Genomic DNA, 25,641 nt, shown 5'->3' with positions numbered 1-25,641 from the left:
TTTTTTTATAATTATGCTGACCTCATAAAACAGGTTTAAAGTCTTCCTTCTTCTTGATTTTTTTGGAATAGTTTAAGGAGAATAGGTCTTCTTCTTTGAATGTTCGTAAAACTCCCCGGTGAAGCTGTCCAGGCATAGGCTTTTGTTTGCTGGGAGTGTCTTGATTATATCTTCAATTTCCTTAGTTATTATTGGTCTGTTCAAGTTTTCTCTCTCTTCCTGGTTCAGTTTTGGGAGACTATGTGTTTTTAGAAATGTGTCCATTTTGCTTAGATTGTCCAGTTTGTTGCCATATAATTGTTTATAGTATTTGTTAATGATCCTTTGTATTTCTGTGGTGTCAGTTGTTACTTCTCCTCTTTCATTTCTAATTTTGTTTATTTGGGTCCTCTCTCTTTGTTTCTTGGTCAGTGTAGCTAAGGATCCATCAATCTTGTTTATTTTTTCAAAGAACCAGCTCTTCATTTCATTGAGCTTTTGAATTGTTTTTTTGTTTTGTTTTGTTTTGTTTTTTGTCTCTTTGTCATTTATTTCAGCTATGACTTTACTATTTCTTTCTTTCTACTTGCTCTGGGGTTTTCTTTTTGTTTGCTTTGTGGTTCTTTAAATTGTAAAGTTAGATAGTTAATTAGAAATTTTTCTTGTTTCTTCAGGTAGGCCTGTAGTGCTATGAACTTCCCTCTCAGGACTGCTTTCCCTGCATCCCATAAATTTTGTGCTGTTGTGTGTTTATTTTCATGGGTTTACAGGAAGTATTTAATTTATTCCTTGAACTCCATGGTAACCCATTGATTGTTTAATACATGCTATTTAGCTTTCATGTGTTTGAATGTTTTTGCGTGTTTCAGGTGTAATTGATTTCTAGTTTCATGCCACTGTGATCTGATAAGATGCTTGATATGATTTCCATCTTCTTGAACTTGTAGAGACTTAGTTTGTGCCCTAACATGTGGTCTATCTTTTAGAATGTCCCATATGCACTTGAAAAGAATGTGAATTCTGCACTTTTGGGATGTAAGTCTCTGTGGAAATCTATTAAATCTATTTGATCTACTGTATCATTTAGAGTCTCTGTTTCCTTGTTACTTTTTTTATCTAGAGGATCTATCCAGTGATGTCAGCGGGGTGTTGAAGTCCCCTACTATGATTGCATTGCTATTGATTTCTCCTTTGAAGTCCTCCAGAAGACTTTTAATATATTTTGATGGTCCTGTATTGGATGCATATACACTTACCAAGGTTATATCTTCCAGTTGGATAGATCCTTTCAATATTATGTAGTGGCCTTCTTTGTCTCTAGTTATGGCCTTCATTTTTAAATCTATTTTATCAGATATGAGTATTGCTACCCCAGCTTCTTTATCCTTTCCGTTTGTTGGGTGGATTTTTTTCTATCCTTTCACTTTCAACCTATGTGAGTCTTTTGTTGTGAGGTGGGTCTCTTGTAAAGAACATATATATGAGTCATGCTTTCTTATCCAATCAGCTACTCTGTGTCTTTTGATTGGAGCATTCAATTCATTTACATTTATGATGATTATTGATATGTACTTATTTGTTGGCATTTTTATTTATTGTGGTTATATTTTTCTTTCTATTCTTCTACTAATTATAGCAGTCCTTTTAACATTTCTTGCAGTGCTGGTTGAGTGCTAATATAGTCCCTTAGCCTGTTTTTTGTCTGAGCAGTTCTTTATTTTATCTTCTATTTTGAATGATAACCTTGCTGGATAGTGTAGTCTTGGATTCAAATCTTTTTCTTTTATTACTTTGATTACTTCATGCCATTCCCTTATGGCCTATAGTGTTTCTGTTGAGAAGTCAGCTGATAGCCTTATGGGGGTTTCTTTGTAGGTAACCTGTTGCTTTTCTCTTGCTGCATTTAGGATTCTCTCTTTGTCTTTAATTTTTGGCATTTTAATTATTATGTGTCTTGGTGTGGGCCTGTTTTGGGTTCTTCTTACTTGGGGCTCTCTGTGCTTCTTGAACTTGAATGCCTTCTTCATTCACCACATTAGGAAAGTTTTGTGTCACTATTTCTTTGAATATATTCTCTAGCCCTAGCTTATTTTCTTCTTCTGGAATTCCTACAATTTGAATGTTGTTATGTTTCCAGGTGTCCCACAGTTCTCTTAAGCTGTATTCCTGTTTTATCATTGTTTTTCCTTTTTGGTTTTCTGATTGGGTGATTTTTTTCTACCCTGTTCTCTAACTGATTTAGTCCTCAGCTTCCTCTACTGTGCTGGTTATGCTTTGTAATGTGTGTTTTGTTTTGTTTTGTTTTTTAATCCTCATCTGAGGATATTTTTTGCATTTATCTTCAGACAGAGTGGGAGGGAGAGAGGGAAGAAGAGAGAGAGTGAAACATTGATGTGAGAGAGACACACTGACTGGTTGGCAACCACATAACCCTAGCCATGGCTGGGAACAAAGTGCAACTGAGGTACATGCCTGAATCCAGGACTCTCTGGTCCATGGGTTGACACTCTAACCACTGAGCCAAACCAGCCAGGGCCCTTGTAATGTGTTCTTTATTTCTTCTATGTCTTTCTTCATTTCCAAGTGGTTGGTTTTCAACATTTCTATATTTTTGCTCATGGTGCTGAGCTCTTTACTCATGCTGTTGTGCTTCCTCATTATCATCAGTCTGAACTCTACCTCTGATAGCTTCCTTAACTGCATTTCATTTATCTCATCTTCAGTAGAGTTCTCTTGTTCTTTCATTTGGGATTTGTTTTTTTTTGTTTCACCATGTTGGCTATCTCAGTGGCTTTTGCAGCCTGCCAAATTTTCCCTGTGGGTGTTGGTGTTCTTCTGTTTGTGGATCCCTCTACTAAGTTTGGATGAGTGTGGGAGGACCCATGTTAAACATCACTGTCAAGTCGTACTTCCCTGGGTATATTTACAAGGTCAGGAAAGGTTCAGTTCTTCTAGCTTTTTGCCTGGAGGCTATTAGTCTCAGTTACTTGATAAGCCTTGAGTTGTAGCCCTTAGCTGAATAAAAATATCTTTCAGGTGTTCAGGGTAAGAAGATTTCTAGAGGGTGGGGCTGATGCTGGCTGTTAATGAGCCTCAATTTGCCTTCCTCTGGCCTAGCTGGGTGGAATTAAATTTCTGAGGGAGGGGCTGTTGTTTATTCTAGTGTCTTTGGGAATGGGCTCTTTGAGTTAGATGGCTACTGTCCCACAAGGGAGTGATTCAGCAGAAAACTCCCAGTGCCCTCCAAGGTCTCCAAGCTCCCGAGTGTCCACACAGTTCCAGTCCAGTCTGCCCTTCCTCTGCCGGGTCCCAGGTTGAGTGGCTCTATCGAATTTAGTATTCTGTCTCAGCCCTCTGTGCTGTAGAGCTGGCTTGGGATTTTAACCCTGAGGGAGCTGCTCACAGCTAAAACAGATGCTGTCTATAGGCTCCCAGCTCACCCTTCCATGCCTCCACAGATCCTACCAGGCTTGATTCAGTGTCCTTTTTACCTTTCCCTGGTTATATGGGTCCTCTCCAGCTGCTTTTCTGTTGCTGTTCCCTGACGATTTGTCTTTATTTTAGTTGTAATTCCAGTTTGGTCCTGGGAGATGGTCTTTGTAGCTTCCATTTACTCTGCTGCCATTTTGGAATTTTCAGCTGGCCGGGGTCTGAGCTAGAAAGGCAAGTAAGCTAGAAAGGCAGTTTGTAGCTTGTTCTACCCCCTACTTCCACTTCCAGGGAGGTGACTCTCAGTCTTTACAGGTGTTGGGTGGTAGTGAAAGAGCTAGTCTTTATGTTTTGTATGTGAAAAAGACATGTCTATATAGTTCACCTTTGTATTAAGAGCTGCTAAAATAATATGGAGGAAAAGGTACATGTTCAAAAGATTTCAGAAGACCAACTGGCTGATAAAATGGTGAATAAATGAATGAGTAAATCCAATATCCACTTTGAAATTGTCAGGTAAAATAGGAGGTTTTTGTTTCCAGTGCCATAATCTCCCTTTAATATAATTTTAACTTTTGTAAAGAAACAGTGATAACTTGCATATCATTCTCTAGTATATTCTTTACTTTAGGCAGGACACAATGGTTTCTTCATCCTGGTACATTTAAGAAGTTATGACACATTCTAAACTCTAAAATTAATGAAGTAACAGACATGTTGTGAACAATAAAGAAGAAATTACAAAGATTTACCAATTTCATGTTATCATTACAATGATTTGAATCCTTGAGTTTCGCCTGGCTGGTGTGGCTCAGTGATTGAGCATCGACTCATGCACCAAGAGGTCGCTGGTTTAATTGCCAGTCAGGGCACATACCCAGGTTGTGGTCCCAGTCCCAAGTGGGGGGCATACAGGAGGTGGCCAATCGATATTTTCTCTCATCGATGTTTTCATCTCTCTCTCCCTCTCCTTTCCTCTCTCTCTAATATCAATAAAAAAAAAATAATAAAAATAAATCCTTGAGGTTCTGTCCAGAGTCCAAATAGCCCCATGAAGGTTATGGGACAGATTCCTCTGTAATGTCCATTATATATTGTCATTCACACCAACAAAGACATAGTCAGTTTGTATTATGCTCACTTAACAAGACTTTCATTTCCTCATCAGCTTTGTCAACTTCCCCATCTATTTAGCATTCCTATAACATTGTAAAGATTTAAAAAACTACTTTTCCCTTTCTCTTGTTATTGATGCTTTATTTTACAACTTAATCTCTCATTCTAGTCTTATTATTTACTATACACAAGTATTTCCCATCTCCTAAGTCTTGATTAGGCTGTTTAATAAACTTACCTTGGTCAAACAGACAGAACTCTAAGACAACACCATCATTGGATCACAAGATTTCACCTTTCAGAATTTGTAAAAAACACACATACATGTCTACATGCATACACACACATACATATGAAGAAAAATGGCATTATAAATACCATATTTTCATTACCCTCATTAAACAATAGTTTTATCTTATGAGATTCGGCATTTTAGAGTAACACATATTACATGTAAGCTAAATTTCCACTGATTCAACCTCTCCCATTTCCATTCCCTCCACCCCATCTAGAGGCAACAACTATTAAGTATTTCAACCTTTTCCTGTTTTCCAAATATTTGTACTTAGTTTTTTTGTGGTAAGAATACTTAGTGTGACATCTACCCTCTTAACAAATTTTTAAGTATACAAATACAGTAATGCTAACTATAGGCACAATGTTGTATAAAATATCTCTAGAATGTAATCATTTTTCATAACTAGAATTTTATACCTATTTAGTAGCAATTCTCATTTTCCCCATTCCCCTAGTCTCTGGCAGCTACCATTTTACTCTCTGCCTTTATGTGTTTTACTATTTTATATACCTTACATAAATGGTATCGTGCAGTGTTTGTCCTTCTATGACTAGCTGATTTCACTTAGTTTAATGTTCTCAAGGTTTATCATGTTCTTTAAAAAATAATTCATTTACTCCTATGTTCTTTGATACACACACACATATATATGTATATGTATGTATATATATACACACACAGAACATATACACACATGAACATTATATAAAAATATACACATTATATATACATATACATTATTATATGTATATATATTTATGTTATATATGCTTATAATTGCTAGTTACGTGGTCTTAAAATTTATAAGTGGATTTAAAATGTTTACATCATTCTGTACTTGATATATATATATATATATATATATATATATATACACACACACATATATATGTAAATTGCTCAACCATCATATTTTGAGATTTAATTATCTTGATTGTTATGGATTTGGTTCAAGCATTTAGAGTAGATGAGCATTTTAATAGCTTCTAAATTGACTCTGTAACAAACAATAATATTATTTACATATTTTTATTCCTCATTGGGCAGTGCCAGACTTTTTTATTTCTTCCAGGGTTATGAGTGTTAGAAGCATTTTATATCATGTTACACATACATTTTCCAGATCATTATTAATGTTTAGTGTATTCATTGGCCTAGAAGTTACTTCTTTTGTGAAGTGTCCATGTGCACTTATTTTTTTTCAAATAATTTTTTTCTTTATTGACTTCAGAAAGAGAGAGGCAGGGAGAGGAAGAGAGAGATAGAAACATCAGTGAGAAAGAATACTGATTGGCCACCCCCTCCATGCCCCCTACTGGGGATGTGGCCTACGAACTGGACATGTGCCCTGACTGGGAGTCAAACTGGTGACCTCTTGGTGCATTGGTCAATGCTCAACCACTGAGCCACATCGGCAGGGCCCATATACATTCTTTGCCCATAGTTCTACAAAATTCTGGCCTATTATTTAATTTAATAAATGCATAATGTATCTATTTTCACTTGTTTATGGCTAGTTCTTTCACCGTATTTGTGATTATTTTTTCATTCAGACCTTTACAATTTTAAAGCATAAAATATATCCATCTTTATGATTTTAGCTGTGTTTAAGGATCCCTTCAATAGTATATCACACACACACACACACACACACACTACACACCACACACACACACAATCAATCCTTATTCTCATTTGGTTGGTTTGGATATGCAAAGATAATGAATAGCAGTAACTATGGTTTAGTTTTGACATTTTAAGGAAGGATTTATGGAGGAGTAAACCTTCTAAAGAGGAGAAAATAAATTCAGGGATACTGTGTTAGGAATATATGATAGTAAGAGGTATTCTGCATACTTGTTGAGGTGTTATTTAAACATAATAATTCCAATTTAGGGACACATTCTTATGTTGGACTCTAATTCTAAGGAGGTCATCTTGTTGAATTGAAAAAGAAGACGCTCTTTGAGGAAGATAATAAGTTTTAATAAAATAACAATTAAAATTAAATTAAAAAATTTTAAAGTAAAGAAAGAAGAAAGAACACTACAACTTAAAAACATTTTTTTTTTTTTTTATGTAGACATACCTTTGCAATGCAAATGAGGTCTGTTGGAAGCTGGGCCAAAAAGGAGCATAGGAGAGACTTTTTTGTACATTGGTTCTTGAGCCTGGACACTGACTAGTGGTGACATGTACAGAAGGGCAGAGGTCAAAGAAAAAAAGAGCTAAAAGTTGAGTCAGAACCAGGCCTGTAAAAAATCCTATAAAGATGGGCTGGGGCTTAGTTCTGGGAAGAGCCCAATCTGCCAGCCATTTATACCTTTCTCTGAATTGTGTTTTTCTTATGTCATTCTTGATAAATGACAATGCCTAGAGTTGGTTTTCTGTAAGACATAAAAATGAATTTGATATCCATGCTCTGGGTGAAATAACAAAATGGAGAGAAAGCACCTTCACAAACAGCAAGGTAATGAATGACACTAGGAATTTAAACACATTTTCTGTGGTCCCCAAAATACAGGCTGTGAATAGATCCTACCAATGCATGGACCTAAGGATGGAGCAGGGTGCTTTGAACTGGAATCAGATACCAACGTCTTCACAGAAATTGGATTGGGCTAATGTGAGCTGTGGTTGTGTTATTGATTAGGTGATATGTGATCAAACTAGTCAGGTAAACTTATAATATTATTTATAATTGCCATCATTAGGGCCTCTATATTACATGGAGATAAAAGGAAACAATATACAACATTCTACAATATTGATTACATATATATAAGTCTGTATGTGTGCTTTTGCAATATATCAATCATTATCTGCATCCACATACATATATGTCTATATACATGTATCAGTGAGAACATATTAAGAAGTAAGTTGATAACAATATTGTCATATCTGAAGACAGTATAGGTAGAGGGTTGACTATGATCTTTGTTTTAAAATATTCAGGGAAACAGAAATACATTAATAAACTGAAACAAAACATTTTCATCATATCTTTTAGACATTGAGGCATAGAACATCACTCTCTATTTCTCAATCTATATTTTACTGTAAAAAGACACTTAGTTGATACACCTGTTTCCCCCAAAATACTCTTTTTATTGCCTCTTTCACATCTTTGTTCCTCAGACTGTAGATGATGGGATTCAGCATGGGAATCACGATGCTGTAAAATGTCGACACTATCATGTCATGTTCCAAAGTGTAGCTGGAACTTGGTCTCACATACATGAAGAGAACTGTTCCGTGATAAATTGTCACTCCAGTTAGGTGAAAGCCACATGTAGAAAATACTTTTCTCCTCCCTTCAGCAGAATGCATCCTCAGAATGGCCAGTAGAATGAAACCATAGGACATCAGGACTATCAGGATGGTGACTATCTCAATTGCACCCACAAAGTAGAAGAGTAGAAGCTGGTTTGTGTATGTGTCAGAACAAGAAATAGCAAGGAGAGGAGGGATGTCACAAAAGACATGTCTAATTTCATTGGACGCACAGAAAGATAGGCTAAATGTGGCCACTGTGTGTATAGAAGCATGCCAAATGCCACCAACATAGGAAGCAACGATGAGTGACACGTAGACTCTGGGTGACATGCTAACTGGATACAGGAGAGGGTTGTAGATTGCCACGTAGCGGTCATATGCCATTGCAGCCAAGAGGAAGCATTCTGTGGTCCCAAAAGTAACAGCGAGAAACATCTGTGTTGCACATCCAAGGAATGAAATGACATTATTCGTTGACAGGAAACCTACTAACATATTCGGTGTAATTACGGAGGAAAAGCCAGCATCTGCGGATGATAACACACTCAGAAAATAGTACATGGGGTTGTGGAGCTGGGAATCCCCAATCACCAATGCAACCAACCCTAAATTTCCCATCAGAGTAAACAGGTAAATTGCTAGGAACAGGAAGAATAAGAGGATCTGCAGTTCCAGCTTGTCTGTGAAGCCCTTCAGTACAAACATAGTAACTTCAGTGACATTCTTCATGTTAAAACCTCATGAAACAAACATAAAAGTATTTGTAAAGTTACAATTCATTTACTACAACATGAATAAACAGAACTGTGACTCAGTCAACATTGTGACACTAGGGAACATGAATTATGTCCTCATATTTATTTGTTGGCAATGTAAAATTTCCCAAGTGCAGTTCAGGAGACAGCGACAACACAATGGGCCAAGTGTCCGTGCACTCACTGGAAAATCAAGTAGAAAAGACAGATGTCCACTCACTTTATGAATTCATGTCATTTCTAAAACCATTGGGCTAACTGAGTAATTTACAAATGCATTCTACTAGCTATTTTCATATTCAATCACAGTAAAACACCAAGTGGTTGATTAAAAAAGAATTTCCTTTTGACATAAATACACATGAGCTAGTACATCTAGTACATCAATGTATGAAGCATTGATGATACATTCCAGCACTCTAGACCTTTCCATTATGGTATAAAATGATTTGCTATAATCTACTCACCTGTAGAATGAGAAGATTAATATATATTCTACAATATTGGAATAGACAAAATATGTTAATGAAGTTGAATCCTGATGATGCTGTTCAGTAGAGAATGTGCTGAATTAGGTTGGCTCTACAGAGTAACCTTGCACCATTTTATGAGCTAATCTCTAAATTTTTAAAAAACTCTATTAGATTTTGGTTGTGTCTGAATGAACAAATTAACATTATTTAAAGATGATGGCCCATGATTGAATGAAGCCAATTAGGAAATAAATACAAACGTTCATAAATATGGTGAAATCTATTTTTTTAAATGTGAACAAGAGTCACAAGAAAAAGATTCTTGACATCAGTTCAATGATAAACCTGTTCAAGACAAATAACAGGATTCAGATCTGAAAGTATGTCTTTATTTTTTAAAATATTTTTTAAATTAAAAAATTTGAATGTTGACAATATTGCATGTGTCCCCTTTTTCTTCCCCCCTTAGCACACCTCCCTCACTGCTGCCTCCCCCTCTCTTAGTTATTCTTCTTTAAAATAGTAATATAGCATGAGCACTGTGGCTCAGTGGTCAAACATTAGCTCATGTACCAAGAGGTCTGCAGTTTGATTCCTGATCAGGGCACATGCCTAGATTGTGGGCCCTATCCCCAGTGGAAGGCATGCAGGAGGCAGCCAAACAATGTTCTCTTTCATCAACGTTTCTATCTCTCTCCCTTCCTCTCTCTCTAGAATCAATAAAGAAAAAGAGAAATAAATTCAAATAAAATAGTAATATGTTTCAATGACCAAGCTAGTATATAGCCAGGCTGACTAATTAAATGTGTAAAGCAATAAATACATAAAGCAATTTCCTTTAAATATGTCAATTTTTTGTTTCAAATTTAAATTGATTATATAATTAAACTTTTTTCATCAGATATGTTTATTTTTAAAACATTAGCAAATATTGGGTCAAAAAAATTATTATTACAAGTAATCATTTAAAACTATTTGTGACCAGAGACTTGAGCCAGATGTTTTATTCTGTAACTATATTTAATATATTTGTTTTGTGATTATTAATACACACTGAAACTTATTCTATCAGGATTAAATCCAATGAATCATATTTTGATTATAATTCTTTTTTCTAACCACACACAGCTCACCATGATTCCATTTGCTGTGGGCTTAATTTTACTTAGATAAGAGAGTGCAAGACTAAAATGCTAAACATTCAGCTAAATTTTACTTGAATTACTTATTTCTACTAGATTCAAAAATAATTTATACTGGGTATAGCTAAGTCAATATTAAAATATATTGAATAAACTCAGACGTATAAAAAGGAAATGTCTATGATTCTTAAAGAATTTAAAATATATAGAGTGCTCATACAACTCAACAAAAGGAAGACAAAGAACCCAATTAAAAAATGGGCAGAGGAACTAAACAGACACCTCTCCATACAGGACATACAAATGGTTAGAAAACATGAAGAAATGCTCAACATCACTAATCATCAGAGAGATGCAAATTAAAACAAATATGAGGTATCATCCCACACCTGTCAGAATGGCCGCCATCAACAAATCATCACACAAGTGTTGGCGAGGGTGTGGAGAAAAGGGTAATTTAGTACACTGCTGGTGGGAATGCAGACTGGTGCAGCCACTATGGAAAACAAATTGGTATTACCTCAAAAACTTAAAAATTGAACTTCCATTTGACCCAGTGATCCCGCTTCTAGGAATATATCCTCAGAAGCCTGAAACACTGATCACAAAGAATATATGTACCCCCACATTCGTAGCAGCACTATTTACAATAGCTAAGATCTGGAAACAGCCCAAGTGTCCATCAGTAGATAAATGGATAAAAAAGATTTGGTACATATACACACTGGAGTACTATGCAGCTGTAAGAAAGAAAGATCTCTTATCCTTTGAGACAACATGGAGGGACCTTGAAAGCATTATCCTAAGAGAAACAAGCCAAACAAAAAAAGACAAGTATCATATGATCTCACTTATTTGTGGAATATAATGAACATAACAGTCTGAGGAATGGGGTAGTCCCAGAGATGTGGAAGTGGGGTACAAACTGACAATCCCCAGAAGAGGGGTGGTAGGGGAGAGATAAACCACAGAACTTATATGCATGTATGCATGAACAAAGGTCATGGACAACAATGCTGGGGACAAGGTGGGGAGGGAGAGAAGGGGAGGGGGAAATCAGTGTGGGAAAAAGGAGAAACATCTGTAACAAAATTAAATTAATTAATTTAAAAAATAAAAAGTTAGATTTCTAAATCATATTGTAGAGATCAAGGAAAATACTTATAATTAAAGTATTAAATAACAAACAAATATTAAAAATTTAATAGTATAACTTGAGATTTTAAAATTAATGCAAAGCTAGTTATAAAAGTGCAGTGTTTTTTAATTGGATTCTTTGTCTTCCTTTTGTGGAGTTGTATGAGCATTCTATATGTATTGGAAATTAACCCCTTATCTGATATATCATTGGCAATTATGCTTTCCCATACAGTGGGTACCCTTTCCGTTTTGATGATTGTATCTTTCGCTGTGCAGAAGCTTTTGAGTTTGATGTAGTCCTATGTGTTCATTTTCTCCTGTTTCTATTGCCTTAGGTGATGTGTCAGTAAAAATTCTGCTGTGTATGGTGTCTGAAATTTTGTTGCCCACAGTCTCCTCTAGGATTTTTATGGATTCATGAGTTACATTTAAGTATTTTATCCATTTTGAGTTTATTCTGGTGTAGGGTGTAAGTTGATGGTCTAGTTTCATTTTTCTGTAAGTAGCTGTCCAATTTTCCCAGCACCATTTATTAAAGAGGCTGTCCTTACTCCACTGTATGCTTTTGCCCCCTTTGTCAAATATTAATTGAGCATATTGCCTTGGGTCCATTTCTGGGTTCTCTATTCTGTTCCACTGGTCTGTATACCTGTTCTTGTGCCAGTACCAGGCTGTTTTGATCACAGTGTCTTTGTAGTATAACCTGAAATCCAATTAAAAAATGGGAAGAGGAACTAAATAGACACCTCTCCAAACAGGACATACAAATGGCTAAGAAACATATGAAGAAATGCTCATCATCACTAATCATCAGAGAGATGCAAATCAAAACAACAATGAGGTATCACCTCACACCTGTCAGAATGGCCGCCATCAACAAATCATCAAACAACAAGTGTTGACGAGGGTGTGGAGAAAAGGGGACTCTAGTGCACTGGTGGGAATGCAGACTGGTGCAGCCACTATGGAAAACAATATGGTGTCACCTCAAAAAATTAAAAATTGATCTTCCATTTGACCCAGTGATCCCACTTCTAGGAATATACCCTAAGAAGCATAAAACACCAATCAGAAAGAATATATGTACCCCCATCTTTGTAGCAGCACTATTTACAATCGCTAAGATCTGGAAACAGCCCAAGTGTCCATCAGTAGACAAATGGATCAAAAAGATGTGGTACATATACACAATGGAGTACTACGCAGCGGTAAGAAAGAAAGATCTCTTATCCTTTGAGAGACTACAAGGAGGGACCTTGAAAGTATCATCCTAAGTGAAACAAGCCAAACAGAGAAAGACAAATTTCATATGATCTCACTTATTTGTGGAATATAATGAACATAACAGTTTGAGGAATGGGGTAGTCCCAGAGACGCGGAAGTGGGGTACAGACTGACAATCCCCTAAAAAGTGGGGAGGTGGGGGAGGGATGAACCACAGAACTTATATGCATGTATGCATGAACAGTGGACATGGACAACAATCTGGGGAAGGGGCTGGGAGGGAGAGGGAGGGGGGAATCAGTGGGGGGAAAAAGGAGAAACATCTGTAACAAAAATTAATCAATAAAAAAAATAAAAAGTGCAGTGTTAATAAAAAGCACAGACTTAAAAGACGTCTTTGCCTCAACATTGAAACACACTAAGTTGTCAAAGGAGGAGAAGGAGAATAACTGCCGGGTATTGAGCACATGCAGCAGAAGGAGGCTTTTGTGTACCTTGATTTGACTCACCTTTCTAGCATCTCTCACAGCTAACAAGTACCAGAACCAAGACTCAATCCTGGGTCTTCCTCAGAGTGCATGAACTTTTCACAATTTTACCCTACCTTCTTTAATACCATGGCTTTATTCTGTAACTGACCTCCCCACTTGCTGCTCCCAGTGAAATAGAACATGATTCTAGATGTATATTTAGATAAATTTCAAACATTAATACTAGAGAAACGTTAAAAAAATAGCATTATCCTGAAGTGGCTTCTATATCACAAAACTAGCAAAATAAAGGATAATTGATTGTTTCCTCATTCAAGCCCTCAGATAATTGAATTGGTCGAATGTTTTCTTGCATACCACTGATAAATTTTCTTTATAGTTCTTGTTTAACCTGATCTTTCTTCTTCCATCAGAAAAATGAAAACATAGAATCAATTTGGAAAAATCTCACTTAACTCTACAAATCGAAATGCAATAGTTTATATTTTCTTTGTTGAATGTATTTACCTATGCAATAGGCAACAACTAAAGAGTTTAGACTGGGGATTTTATAACAGTCGACCTTGACATTCTAGGTCCCATCTCATAAAATATTTAAAAAATGGCATAAATTTTCTCTTCTTACCTGTGTAACAGCAAAAGCAGGTTTAGATATACTATGAATATGATTAATTTAGATTATTTATATCCCCTTACTCAACTGTTGATGAAAACGACAAGAGTTTCCCCAACGGGAACATGCCCCAATTATCTTCTGGTTCAAATTAGCAACATGATGATTTACTCAATAATTAAAATGGTTATGTAATACTTTACTACATGTTGATGTTTATTAAATAATCAGAGTTCTTAGTCCTCTGATTATGATGCTTTAGATTTGCAGTTTCCTGATAATTAGTGACATTAAGTATTTTTTATCTATACTTATTGTATTTATTTTTATTTTATTTTAAAATAAATTTATTGGGGTGGCATTGATTAATAAGGTTACATAGGTTCCAAGCTTACATTTCTATGATATGTGATCTGCATGTTGCATTGTATGCCCACCACCCAAAGTCAAATCATCTTCTGTCACCACATATTTGGCTCACTTTACCCTTTATTACCGTACGCACCTTCCCTCTGATAACCACCATTCTGTTGTCTGTATCTATGAGTTTTAATTTCACATCCCACATGTAAGTGAAATGGTATGATTCTTAGCTTTTTCTGACAACTTATTTTGCTTAACATGATATTCTCAAGGTCCATGTTGTCACAAATGACAGTACTTCATTTCCTATTATGGCTGAGAAGTATTTCATTGTATATATGTAGCACATCTTCTTTCTTTTTTTTTATCCTTACCTGAGGATATGTTTATTGATTTTAGAGAGAGACAGTAGGGTAAAAAGAAAGAGAGAGAGAGAAACATTGATTGATTGCCTCCCGTACACTCCCTGACCAAGGATAAAAACCGCAACCTAGGTATGTGCTCTGACCTGATATCAAACCCACAACCTTCTGATGTATTAAGGTAATGCTCCAACTGGTTGAGCCACCCGGCCAGGGTTGTAGCACATTTTCTTTGTCCAATCATCTGTCAAAGAACACTTTGGTTGTTTCCATGTTTTCGCCATGAATAGTGCTTCACTAAATATAGGGGTGCATATATCTTTGCCAATAAATGTTTTCAAATATTTTGGGTAGATACCCAGAAGAGGGGTTCCTGGGTCATATGGTAACTCTGTTCTTAATTTTTTGAGGAGCCTCCATCTAACTTACATTCCCACTAGCAGTGAATGAGGGTGCCTGCAACTGCTGAAAGCAGAGTTAAGGAAGAGAAGATGGAAAAGAGAGGTAGGAGAAAAATCTACTTGAAATAAGACAGTTAAGAACTTGAGAGAAACTGGGAAAAATCATAAACTATAATTTTCAAAATACCCAAAACATTTATACAAATATAAAATGACACATAGCAAAAATGTATTAACTTTCTCAAAAACAGGACTATCAATAAGAACATACGACATTAAAAGAACATTTAAGTATCAAAGGCTTACTGAGTTTACCAGAAAATGTACAACAAATATGAGTTTGACTTCTCCTTTAAATTTCAACAGATAAAATAGACATATAGAAAAGTGCTTGTATGAAGTATACAGTTTGATAAATTTCCACAATCTGACCATAATACTATAAACAAAACTAAGACTAAGAAGTGAGATATTGATGGTACACAGATACCTCCCTTATACTAATTTCTAGTCATATCTCCTCTACAAAAGAAATCTCTATTCTGAGCAAAGATTAATTTATATAATATCTAGTTTTTAAAGTTAAGGTTAAATTTTAATATAAATTAATAAAAACCCACTATTTATAGTGCCAGTTATGTGACTGTCAAACACATAGACTTATGTAACTAAAATCAAATTCTAGACTATTTCCATTATTTCAAAAAATCCCATCATGCACTATGTAATCAGTCTGGCAAAACCACAGGTGTGTTCTCCATTTTTAGATTTTTTGCATTTTGCAGAATGCGATATCCGTGGAATCACATTGTCCGTCATCTTTTGAATTTGCCTTCTTCCAATGGGCACACGATATTTTAAATTCATCTGTGTACTTGATTACAGCAATGGTATTAATACTATTAAGTTGCTGAGCAGTATTCAATTTTATGGATGTACCACAGTTATTTATTCTCTATTTGATGGACATTTGGCTTGCTTTCAGTTTGGAAATATGGTGAATATAGCCACTATAAAATGTGAAACCAAGATCTTTGTGTTCATCTATATTTTCATTTCACTTGGGTAAATGGCAGAATGAGGTCACAGGGTCATATGATGAGTGTATGTTTCATTTCATAAGAAACTGTGAGTGTTTGCTCAAGTGCCTACACCATTTGCATTCCTAGTGATAGTGGATGAGAGTTCCAGTTACTCTGCATCCTCATATGGTCAGTCATTATTATACGTGGAAACTTTAATTATTGTATTAGGAGTATGGGGTCACATTGTTAAGTTGCATTTTTTCCCTAACATAAGATATTATTTAGCACTTTGTCATGGACTTATTAACCACCTGTGTGTCTTCTGTGCTGAAATGTTTGTTTAAGTGTAAGCCCTTTTATAATTGTTTTTTTCTACATTTTGTTATAGAGTTCTTTATATATTCTAGTTACGAGTTCTCTTTTGCTTAAATATTAAAGCAAATATTTGTACAAGTTTGTTGTTTTTTGTTTATGAAGATGGGCTGTGGCTAAGGTGTGGAAGTAGCCAACCTGACAGCCAAGTACTGACTCTGAGAATTATGCTTCTCTTTGATCATTTTTGAGTTTATGTGTAATCTTTATAAATGCCAGAAGTCTTTGTATTCTGTGAGAAATTAAAGAATGGGATTTGTATTCATGTTCAGGATGAAATAATAAAAGAGAGAAAAGCAACCTCGTAAATCAGTATGTAATGACGCCAGAAATTTAAACTCGTCTGTGGTCTGTGAGTACATATTGCTGCCAAGGCATAGATCCAAGTATGGAGCACAGTGCTTTGAACTGGGATCAAAACCAGTAATTCTATGAAAAGTAGTCTGGGAATATGTGAGCAGTGATTTTTGCTATTGATTGGGTGGTATTTACTCTAGGTAGTCAGGTATAATTTATAAAGTTACCAATAATTGTGGTTACTAGAACCTATCTGATTTGAGTAATATGAGATAAAAGTCTATATTCTATATTTTAAAGCAATGATTAAGTGCAACAGCAACTGTGTGTAACTATATATGTCCTATGACAATATTCATATATTGATATTCTGACCCCAAAATGAGGCTATTTTTTGGTGATAGGGTCTTTGTAGAAATAATTAAATTAAAATAAGGTCTTTAGTTTGGCCCTTAATCCAGTGAGACAGGTGTCCTCATAAGAATAGGAGCTAAGACACAGAAAGACTCAGAGAAATGATGATGAAGACAGAGGAAGAAGATGGCTATCAACAAGAAAATGGCCTCAGGCAAGATCAGCTCTGCCTTTAATTTCATCTAAGATTCCCAGATTCTACAATGCTGAAAATTAAATTTCTGATGCTTAAGCCAACGGTCAGTGGTGCTTTGCTATGGCAGAACTGACCAACTAATACAATCACTATCAGCATATACATAAATATGTGTGTGCATGTTTGTGTGTGTGTGTATCTGAGAATGAATGAAGAAAAAAGCAAACAATGACACAGTTTCCCTGCATGTGTGGAAATGGCACAGGTGGAGGTAAGACTTTAATTTTTCCAATAAAAGTTTGAAGAATAATGGAAAGAAAATAATACACACAAAAACAATTATTATTTTGATAGTGAGACAATGAACATTAGTCTTACTTTGTTTCAATTTAATGGCTAGGGTGAAAATACACTTTATTGATACATCTATTTTCCCAAAACACTCGTTTCATTGCCTCTTTCACATCTTTGTTCCTCAGACTGTAGATGATGGGATTCAGCATGGGAATCATGATGCAGTAAAATGTCGACACTATCATGTCATGGTCCAAAGCGTAGCTGGAACTCGGTCTCACGTACATGAAGAGAATGGTTCCATGAAAAACTGACACCCCAGTTAGGTGAGAGCCACATGTAGAGAAGACTTTTCTCCTCCCTTCACTGTTGTGCATCCTCAGAATGGCCAACAGAATGAAACCATAGGAGATCAGGACAATCAGGACAGTTACGATCTCAATTGCACCCACGAAGTAGAAGAGTAGAAGCTGGTTTGTGTATGTGTCAGAACAAGAAATAGCAAGGAGAGGAGGGATGTCACAAAAGACATGTCTAATTTCATTGGACGCACAGAAAGATAGGCTAAATGTGGCCACTGTGTGTATAGAAGCATGCACAATGCCACCGGCATAGGAAGCAACCATGAGTGACACATAGACTCTGGGTGACATGCTAACTGGATACAGGAGAGGGTTGTAGATTGCCACGTAGCGGTCATATGCCATTGCAGCCAAGAGGAAGCATTCTGTGGTCCCAAAAGTAACAGCAAGAAACATCTGTGTTGCACACTCGAGATAGGAAATGGCTTTATTCTCATTCAGAAAATTGACCAACATCTTTGGGGTGACAACTGAAGAATAACAAGCATCCAAGACAGATAACACACTTATAAAATAGTACATGGGGTTATGGAGCCGAGAATCCCTAGTGACCAAGAAAACCATTCCCAAATTTCCCATCAGAGTAAAAAGGTAGATTTCTAGAAACAGTAAAAACAGGAATACTTGCACCTCAGAATTATTTGTGAAGCCCATCAATATAAACACAGTGACTTCAGTCACATTGTTCATGTAAATTCTGTGTGAATCTAAGTCTGATGTCAGCTGTGACATTTTATTTTTATTTATAGATTGTAAAGCAATATTTTTGAAAATAGAATCCACCCTCTTCTATCTTCTTAGAGGGACAGATTGAAATCCTTGGCAATGAGGGAAGAGGCGATGATGAAGGAGCTGGAGCAATGAATGCACTACCCTGTTAAATTAAAGAAATGTTTATGAAATGGTTGGCTAAATTTGTCATGTTGAAAAATATGTCAACGCAGGTGCTTTAATTTCCAATTAATTTTCTGTCAAATTTTGTATCACCTAGTTGCATATTCCATCATCTTAAAATTTACAAAGATGAAAAAATATAGAAAATTTTGTTCAATAATATTATAGCAGAAGATATCCATCTGAATACTAATTCTGGGTTTTCTATGGTGTGCATAAATTGCCCTTCCTTAATGTTTACAGCTGTTGAAGGGAAAGAATCACACTAATATCAGAAGATTGTATATAAATGATAATTGTCTTTAAATGAGAAAAATAGTGTTAAAGTTACTTTATTTATTTATTTATTTATTTATTTATTTATTTATTTATTCATTCATTCGTTGTTAATTTACTTTTGTTACAGGTGCTTTTCCTTTTTCCCCCACTGACACCCTACTCCCCATCCCCTACCCCTCCCAATTCCCAGCTTTGTTTTCTATCTACATCGGTTATGCATACATACATATAATTCTGTGGTTTACCCTACACACACACCTTTTCTTCTGAGGATTGTCAGTCTATCTTTTTTTTCCCATTGTTTCCTGATGACTAGAAAACGGGCTAAGTTAGACTTGCATTTCAACTTGTTGCATGGGGCAACCTATTCCAACCAAACCCTTGTATCCCTTCCTTTTGGTTAGTGTCCCTTCCCCTAGCAGTTCTGCAACACTGGTGAAGAGACAGCAGATATAATTCTGGAGGCAGATACATCTTGTATGCAAATCATAACAGAGAATTGGTTTGGTTTGGTTTTTCAGTTTTCGTTCTTGATATGCCTATCACCAAGTTGTTTACTTAGACCTACACAATTTGTTATACAATTGAAGTTTCCCCAAATTTAACTGAATGCCAATGTAAGATTTTCTTCTATTGATATACTCATTATCCTTGCAAAATCCTTGGGTGTATTTTTAAGACTTATGTATGTCAAAAATAAATCATGGCCATTTCATTAATATAGTTTCTTAAGAAGTCACTAAAATTGTTATAAAAGGAAAATTACCCAATAATGGATTATACAATTTATAGAAGCTATTGTTAAAAAAGTAAAATTACAATATAAGCCACAAAGTAGTATTTTATTTCTGGTATATTTCCCTATGCCTCCAGACTGTTTTGCATTTAGTGAAATATGAAATAAAAGGAAAGTGCATAAAAAAATTGAAGTGTCAACTATATCTAGACTGAAAGTCTTCGTGATTGAAACAAAATAAAATATTGCCTCTACCATGTTTAAGAGCAAGATTTGAAGACAAAGATTCTTGTTTTCCTTCATTGTGTCACAGTCTAAAGGAGTAAAAAATCTGCAGTGTATAAGGTCAGGGACATACCAAGGGTTTATATTTGTGACATGAAACACACTACATGTTTGTCACACTGAGATGTTCATACATCAAAAAGAAATGAGACAATATGCTTTAAACTATTCTTACAAAAAGAAGAAAGCCACATTCTTTGCTTTCCTGGTAAGGTCATCCCTGATCTATGTGGAAGACCTTTTTATATTTTTTTATCCTCACCTGAGGATATTTTTGCATTTATCTTTAGATAGAGCAGGAGGGAGAGAGGGAAGAAGAGAGAGAGAGAAACATTGACATGAGAGACACACATCAAGTGGTTGCCACCCACACTACCCCAACCGGGCCAAGGACAAACTGCAACCGAGGTACGTGCCCTTAGCATGAACCAAACCCAGGATTCTCTGATCTGCGGGCCGGTGCTCTAACCACTGAACAAACTGGCCAGGGCTTGAAGACATTTTTTAAATAGATTTTTTACTGATTTTTAGAAAGAAAGAGGAAGGGAGAGGGAGGGAAACACCATGTGAGAGTGATACATCGATCAGGTGCTTCCTGCTTGCCTCCCACCAGGGATCAGCCCAAAATCCAGGCACCTGCCCAGACCAGGAATTGAACCAGCAACCCCTTGGTGCCTGGGACATAGCCCAACCAATTAAGCCACACCTGCCAGGGCTATGAGGAAGGCTTTTTACATATAGTGAATAAATACCTTTTCAGATGTGGAGATGCCAGCACCCCACACGCAGAATACTCATTTAATCCTTAGAGAATTCTAGAGTAAAATATATGTAATTAAGCTAAATTTCAACTTCAGTGTAAATACAGTCAACTGACAGTACTCTTGAGAATACACACATGCACACGCACACACACACACACACATCTTATAATTTTCAGTTTTATTTGAATGGTAACATAGATAAAATAGCATAAAACAAGCAATTAATAATATGAATATATATTGATGTATTCTTTGGGCATCAAAACAATTTATTTCTGATTAAAAAAATTCTCATTCTATCTCTCTGTCCCTCATTCCCCTAACCACCTCTCTCTGGTTTATATACAAAAAAATGTTTATGAAAAAGATTCTGGGACAAAACATGAATTAAGCAGATCAGAAGAAGCACAGTGAAATCAACAAAAACATATCAAGCAACTTTAGAAAAATATACCCATATGTAGTCTACTAAAGATATCCCTAACAAAATACATGTTGACTGTTATACACAGGAGAAATTTCAGCCACATTACAATTCTAACCTTTACTGAATTGATATGTCTGTGATAATACAATTGTGGAAGATGAAGAACATTATACTTGTATTCTAAAATACTGTATTAAAATCTCAGATTTAGCACCTAATGACAGTGTAACCTTGAAAAATAATTTTATCTTTCAAAACCAAAAGATAGCTAATATGAACATAATTTCCAGGCATATCTCATTTAACTACATGAATGTGGAGTGACTGCAGAGTGCTTAGTTATAAGATGCATTAAATGTTTATTAAATTAACATGTTTTAGTTATATGTAAAGGGTATATCCAAATGATCTATGACTTCCAAATTTTAACTACAAAATATAAATAGGGAGTTATAAAATCAGTTTTTCCTTCAAAGCATTGAGCATTAAATGAGCACCTAACTGGAAGCTAAGTACTCTTCCTTTACTTATACATATTTGTTATATGGCACCCCCAACGTTCAGGGTTCCCTCAAAGAGGTTTACACATTTTAATGGCTCAATTGATGTTTCTTTCTTTTTAGATTTAACCCACTGGAATTAATAATTATTCAAAGTGGGTATACATTTTTTGGGACGCTCTGATTTTAAAAACCTTTCTCATAAGATTAAATCCAGTGAATCCTAATATTCTATGCTATCAAGAAACTTAAAAATACATTTCTGTCATTGCATTATAACTCTGGGCATAACAGTAAAATAATAACATGTTTGCTTAAATTCTTCTGATAATTTTAACCATAATAACTTACTCATAGCTCCTGAGTTCTCTGATTTTATCTAGTGGAAGAAGGTGGTTTATGAATGAAGGTATGTTTAATTCAAATTGTGTCCCATTAGAGCAGTCATCTACTCCACCGTAGGGCACCGCAGGAATGATGAACAAAATGCATGGCGTTCATCTACTTCTCTAATGATGCTCTGCAAATGGGCATTTCTGTCAATTAACATATAAGGACATTACAACTGATTGTGTTCACATCTAACTAATTTCACTTTAAGAGATAGAAATTAGAAAGACAAATACTAGATTTTAAAATGTATCAAAACATGACCATTCTGGAAAACTGCAATCAGAAGAGTTCCTCAACCTTCACAGAGTCATCAAGCACCATACATCCCTGAGAACAGGATGCAAACACTGAGCTGGAAAGGAGGGAAAGCTATGGCAGCCGCTAGGGCATGTTGTTAAGTAGCTACTAGTGTTAGAAATCGTGTGTACATTATCTTCTGTAATCTACACAGCAACCTGCAGAGTGATTCAGCGCCCTTTCCTAGATGAGAAAACTGAGAACCAGCCTCACCTATAACTTGATTAAAGTCAGGTAGCTACTAGCAGAGCCAAGATTCAAATCCAGGTTTCTCCATCTCCAATCTAAGCTCTTTTCACTAGACCACATCACAGACTCATTGTGACATACCATATATTTTGAAATGTTATCCCCAAGAAATAACACAAAGTAACATACTCATGTATCTGATATTTTTACAAAGCTACAAGTTTAAATAGAGCATTATATATTAAAAACAAACAAACAAACACAAGTTAAAGTAGCATCTAGATCAATAGCTACCAAGTAAAATAAATTTAAAATTCATGTATATCTTTTCATGAGAAGAAGATTATGATTTCAAAATGGCATATATCCAATGGTTGCTTGGTAATTGATTTTCTCTTTATTGAATAATTTTCCTAAATTTGAAATATAGTCTCTTATTTCTACTACTTTTAATTTGTTATCTTCCATCAAGGAAATTATATCAAATTTCTAATTTACAAATCTATTGACCTAAATCTATTATTTTTTAATTATTATTATTATCGCTGCTGTTTCCCTGGAATTCTCTCATTCAATTTTTAATTCAACTCTAAGTTAACTATAAGTTTTCTATCTCAGATTTATATATTAAAACATATAATCTAGTTTGAGGTCAAGATTATAATATGTGATACTTTTTAAATAATTTTTTTTTAATCCTCACCCAAGGACTTTTTCTTTTTGCATTTATCTTCAGATAGAGTGGGAGGGGGAGAGAGAGAAACATTGACACGAGAGACACATCGAGTGATTGCCACCCACACAACCCCAACTGGGGTGGAAACAAACTGTAACTGAGGTTCGTGCCCTTAGCGGGAACTGAACCAAGGACTCCCTGATCCGCAGGTCGAAGCTCCAACTGCTGAGCCAAACCGGCCAGGGCTAATAGTGATATTTTTAAGGAATGAAAAACCTTCCCCCTTACCTGTGGAAATGAACTGCTCCCTCAGCTGAGGTATCCAATGAATATTAAGGACTTGGACTTATACCAGGTTCTCAAGCTCTTATTGAAGTCCACAGGGACACTCCAAGGAGGAAACACACTAATTGTCTTCTGGGACAGAGAAAGTAGCGAGGTGACTTTGCTTTTTTCCATTGTAAACAAACAACAAAAATGCTTCTGGAGCAATATACAATATGCTAAAAATGATTACATGCATGCACTTTAGCCTCTGGTATACAAAGACATTTCAATGGAAAAAGAATATGAGCAAGATTGGAAAGGAAATTTAATGACACAGAACAGAGACCTAGCTCTGACAGTAAATAACTGCGTGCCATGGGTTGATAACTTGAGTAAGAAATTCTCTAAAATCCAGGTTCCTCTTCCTGGGAATTTAACCAATCTACATCTCTCAAAATTTTCTAACCATGTATATAATGAAATAATCTGAAAGCATAAACTATGACAGAATTCATAATAATTTAATAAATGTTACTATACCTATTTAAATGTTAATGTACTACACTTTGGTGTGGTATGAGAGATACAGTTAAGCTCATTAATAAGTATTTGATAGAGGAGGTAAGAAAACAAGAACAGGAATTATTGACAGGTAGTATGCGCTGCCTACTGCTGAGATTCCCCAGAGACCTACAATATTTCATTAGGTTCTCAAAGTACTTTTATTTTATTTAACTTTTTTTTTTTTTTTTGATAGTATTACAGATGCTCCTCCTTTCCCCCATTGACCCCCTCCTCTTTGCTCCTACAATCCTCCTTTTTTCTCCAAACTAATGTCTGTATCCATTGTTTGTGCATATATGCATATAAATAGTTCTTTTGTTTATCTCTTCCCACCCCCAGACCCCACATCCCTCTGAGGTTTGTCAGTCTTTGCCCTACTTCCATGTCCCTGGATCTATTTTGATCGACAGCTTCTTTTGTTCATGATATTCCATAAATAAGTGAGATCATATGGTACTTGTCTTTCTCTGACTGGCTTATTTTGCTCAGCATCATACGCTTCAGGTCCCTCCACTGTCATCTCAAAGGTTAAAAGATCTTTCTTACAGCTGCATAGTATTCCATTGAGTAAATGTATCACAGCTTTTTTATCCACTCATCTACTGATGGACACTTGGGTTGCTTCCAGTCCCATAATCCTTTTGTAACACCGTGATTAAGCCTGGATTAGTAGGGAACTTTTGGAATACTGAAGAAAAATAAAATGTTTACTGGAACTTGCTGTCTACCAATGCTAAATTTTTCTATTTCAGTCCTAGGTGCATCCATGCATGTAGTTTTTGTATGTGTGCATAGTTATGATTGATCAAAATATGTTTTTTACTTAATCCAAGTCAACTATAGATAGTATTCAGGATTCACAAAATTATATGAGTTATAAAATCCTACAGAGATTAAACTTTTGATGTTTCCTTCACATTTCTATGGCATTTTGGGGTTTTACTAATTTGAATAATAATCTTCTAAGTTAAAATATGTATCTTATTCATTTTAAACACAGCACTTTATTACAGACTGACAAACCTCAGAGAGGAGGTGTTGGGAGGAAAGGGATAAACCACAGTACTTATATGCATTTATGCGTAACCAATGGACATAGACAACATAACTGGGGATGGGGTGGGGGGGATAGGGAAGAAGTGTCAATGGGGGGAAAAAGAGAAACATCTGCAACAAAAACAAATTAATAAAAATAATTAAAAATAAAATGTAAACACAACACTTTATAATTTGAACAGAGTAAAGGTGAAATGAATTTGATTGACTATAGATGTATCTGTTAGATTATGCACGATATATATTGTGGTTTTACATTATTATACTTTGCCATATTTGCTGATTGTTGCAATATAAAACAGCTTATTTTGTCCAGATAAGGACGTTGGTTCTTAGAGAAGTTAGTGCT

The 25,641-nt window shown here is 35.5% G+C and overlaps 2 protein-coding genes across 2 annotated transcripts; both read right to left on the bottom strand.

Annotated features, from left to right (window-relative positions):
• Positions 1–7,896: 7,896 nt before the first annotated feature.
• On the bottom strand, positions 7,897–8,881 carry LOC118628527 (olfactory receptor 5T2-like). Its single transcript, XM_036259515.1, is given in 2 exon segments — positions 7,897–7,923; positions 7,925–8,881. Coding segments are annotated over 2 exon segments (933 nt in total). The 5' UTR covers positions 8,831–8,881.
• Positions 8,882–17,698: 8,817 nt separating this feature from the next.
• LOC118628682 (olfactory receptor 1094-like) lies at positions 17,699–20,738 on the bottom strand. Its single transcript, XM_036259623.1, has 3 exons — positions 20,714–20,738; positions 18,973–19,037; positions 17,699–18,655 (listed from the first exon to the last, which is right to left on the bottom strand). Exon 3 carries the CDS (start codon positions 18,653–18,655, stop codon positions 17,699–17,701), a length of 957 nt encoding a protein of 318 aa, XP_036115516.1. The 5' UTR covers positions 18,973–19,037; positions 20,714–20,738.
• Positions 20,739–25,641: the final 4,903 nt, after the last annotated feature.

The sequence above is a fragment of the Molossus molossus genome, unplaced genomic scaffold, assembly GCF_014108415.1.
Source record: "Molossus molossus isolate mMolMol1 unplaced genomic scaffold, mMolMol1.p scaffold_m16_p_13, whole genome shotgun sequence".
NCBI lineage: Eukaryota > Metazoa > Chordata > Mammalia > Chiroptera > Molossidae > Molossus > Molossus molossus.
The sequence above is the reverse complement of the archived record's forward strand: the minus strand, read 5'-3'. Positions and strand labels throughout refer to the sequence as shown.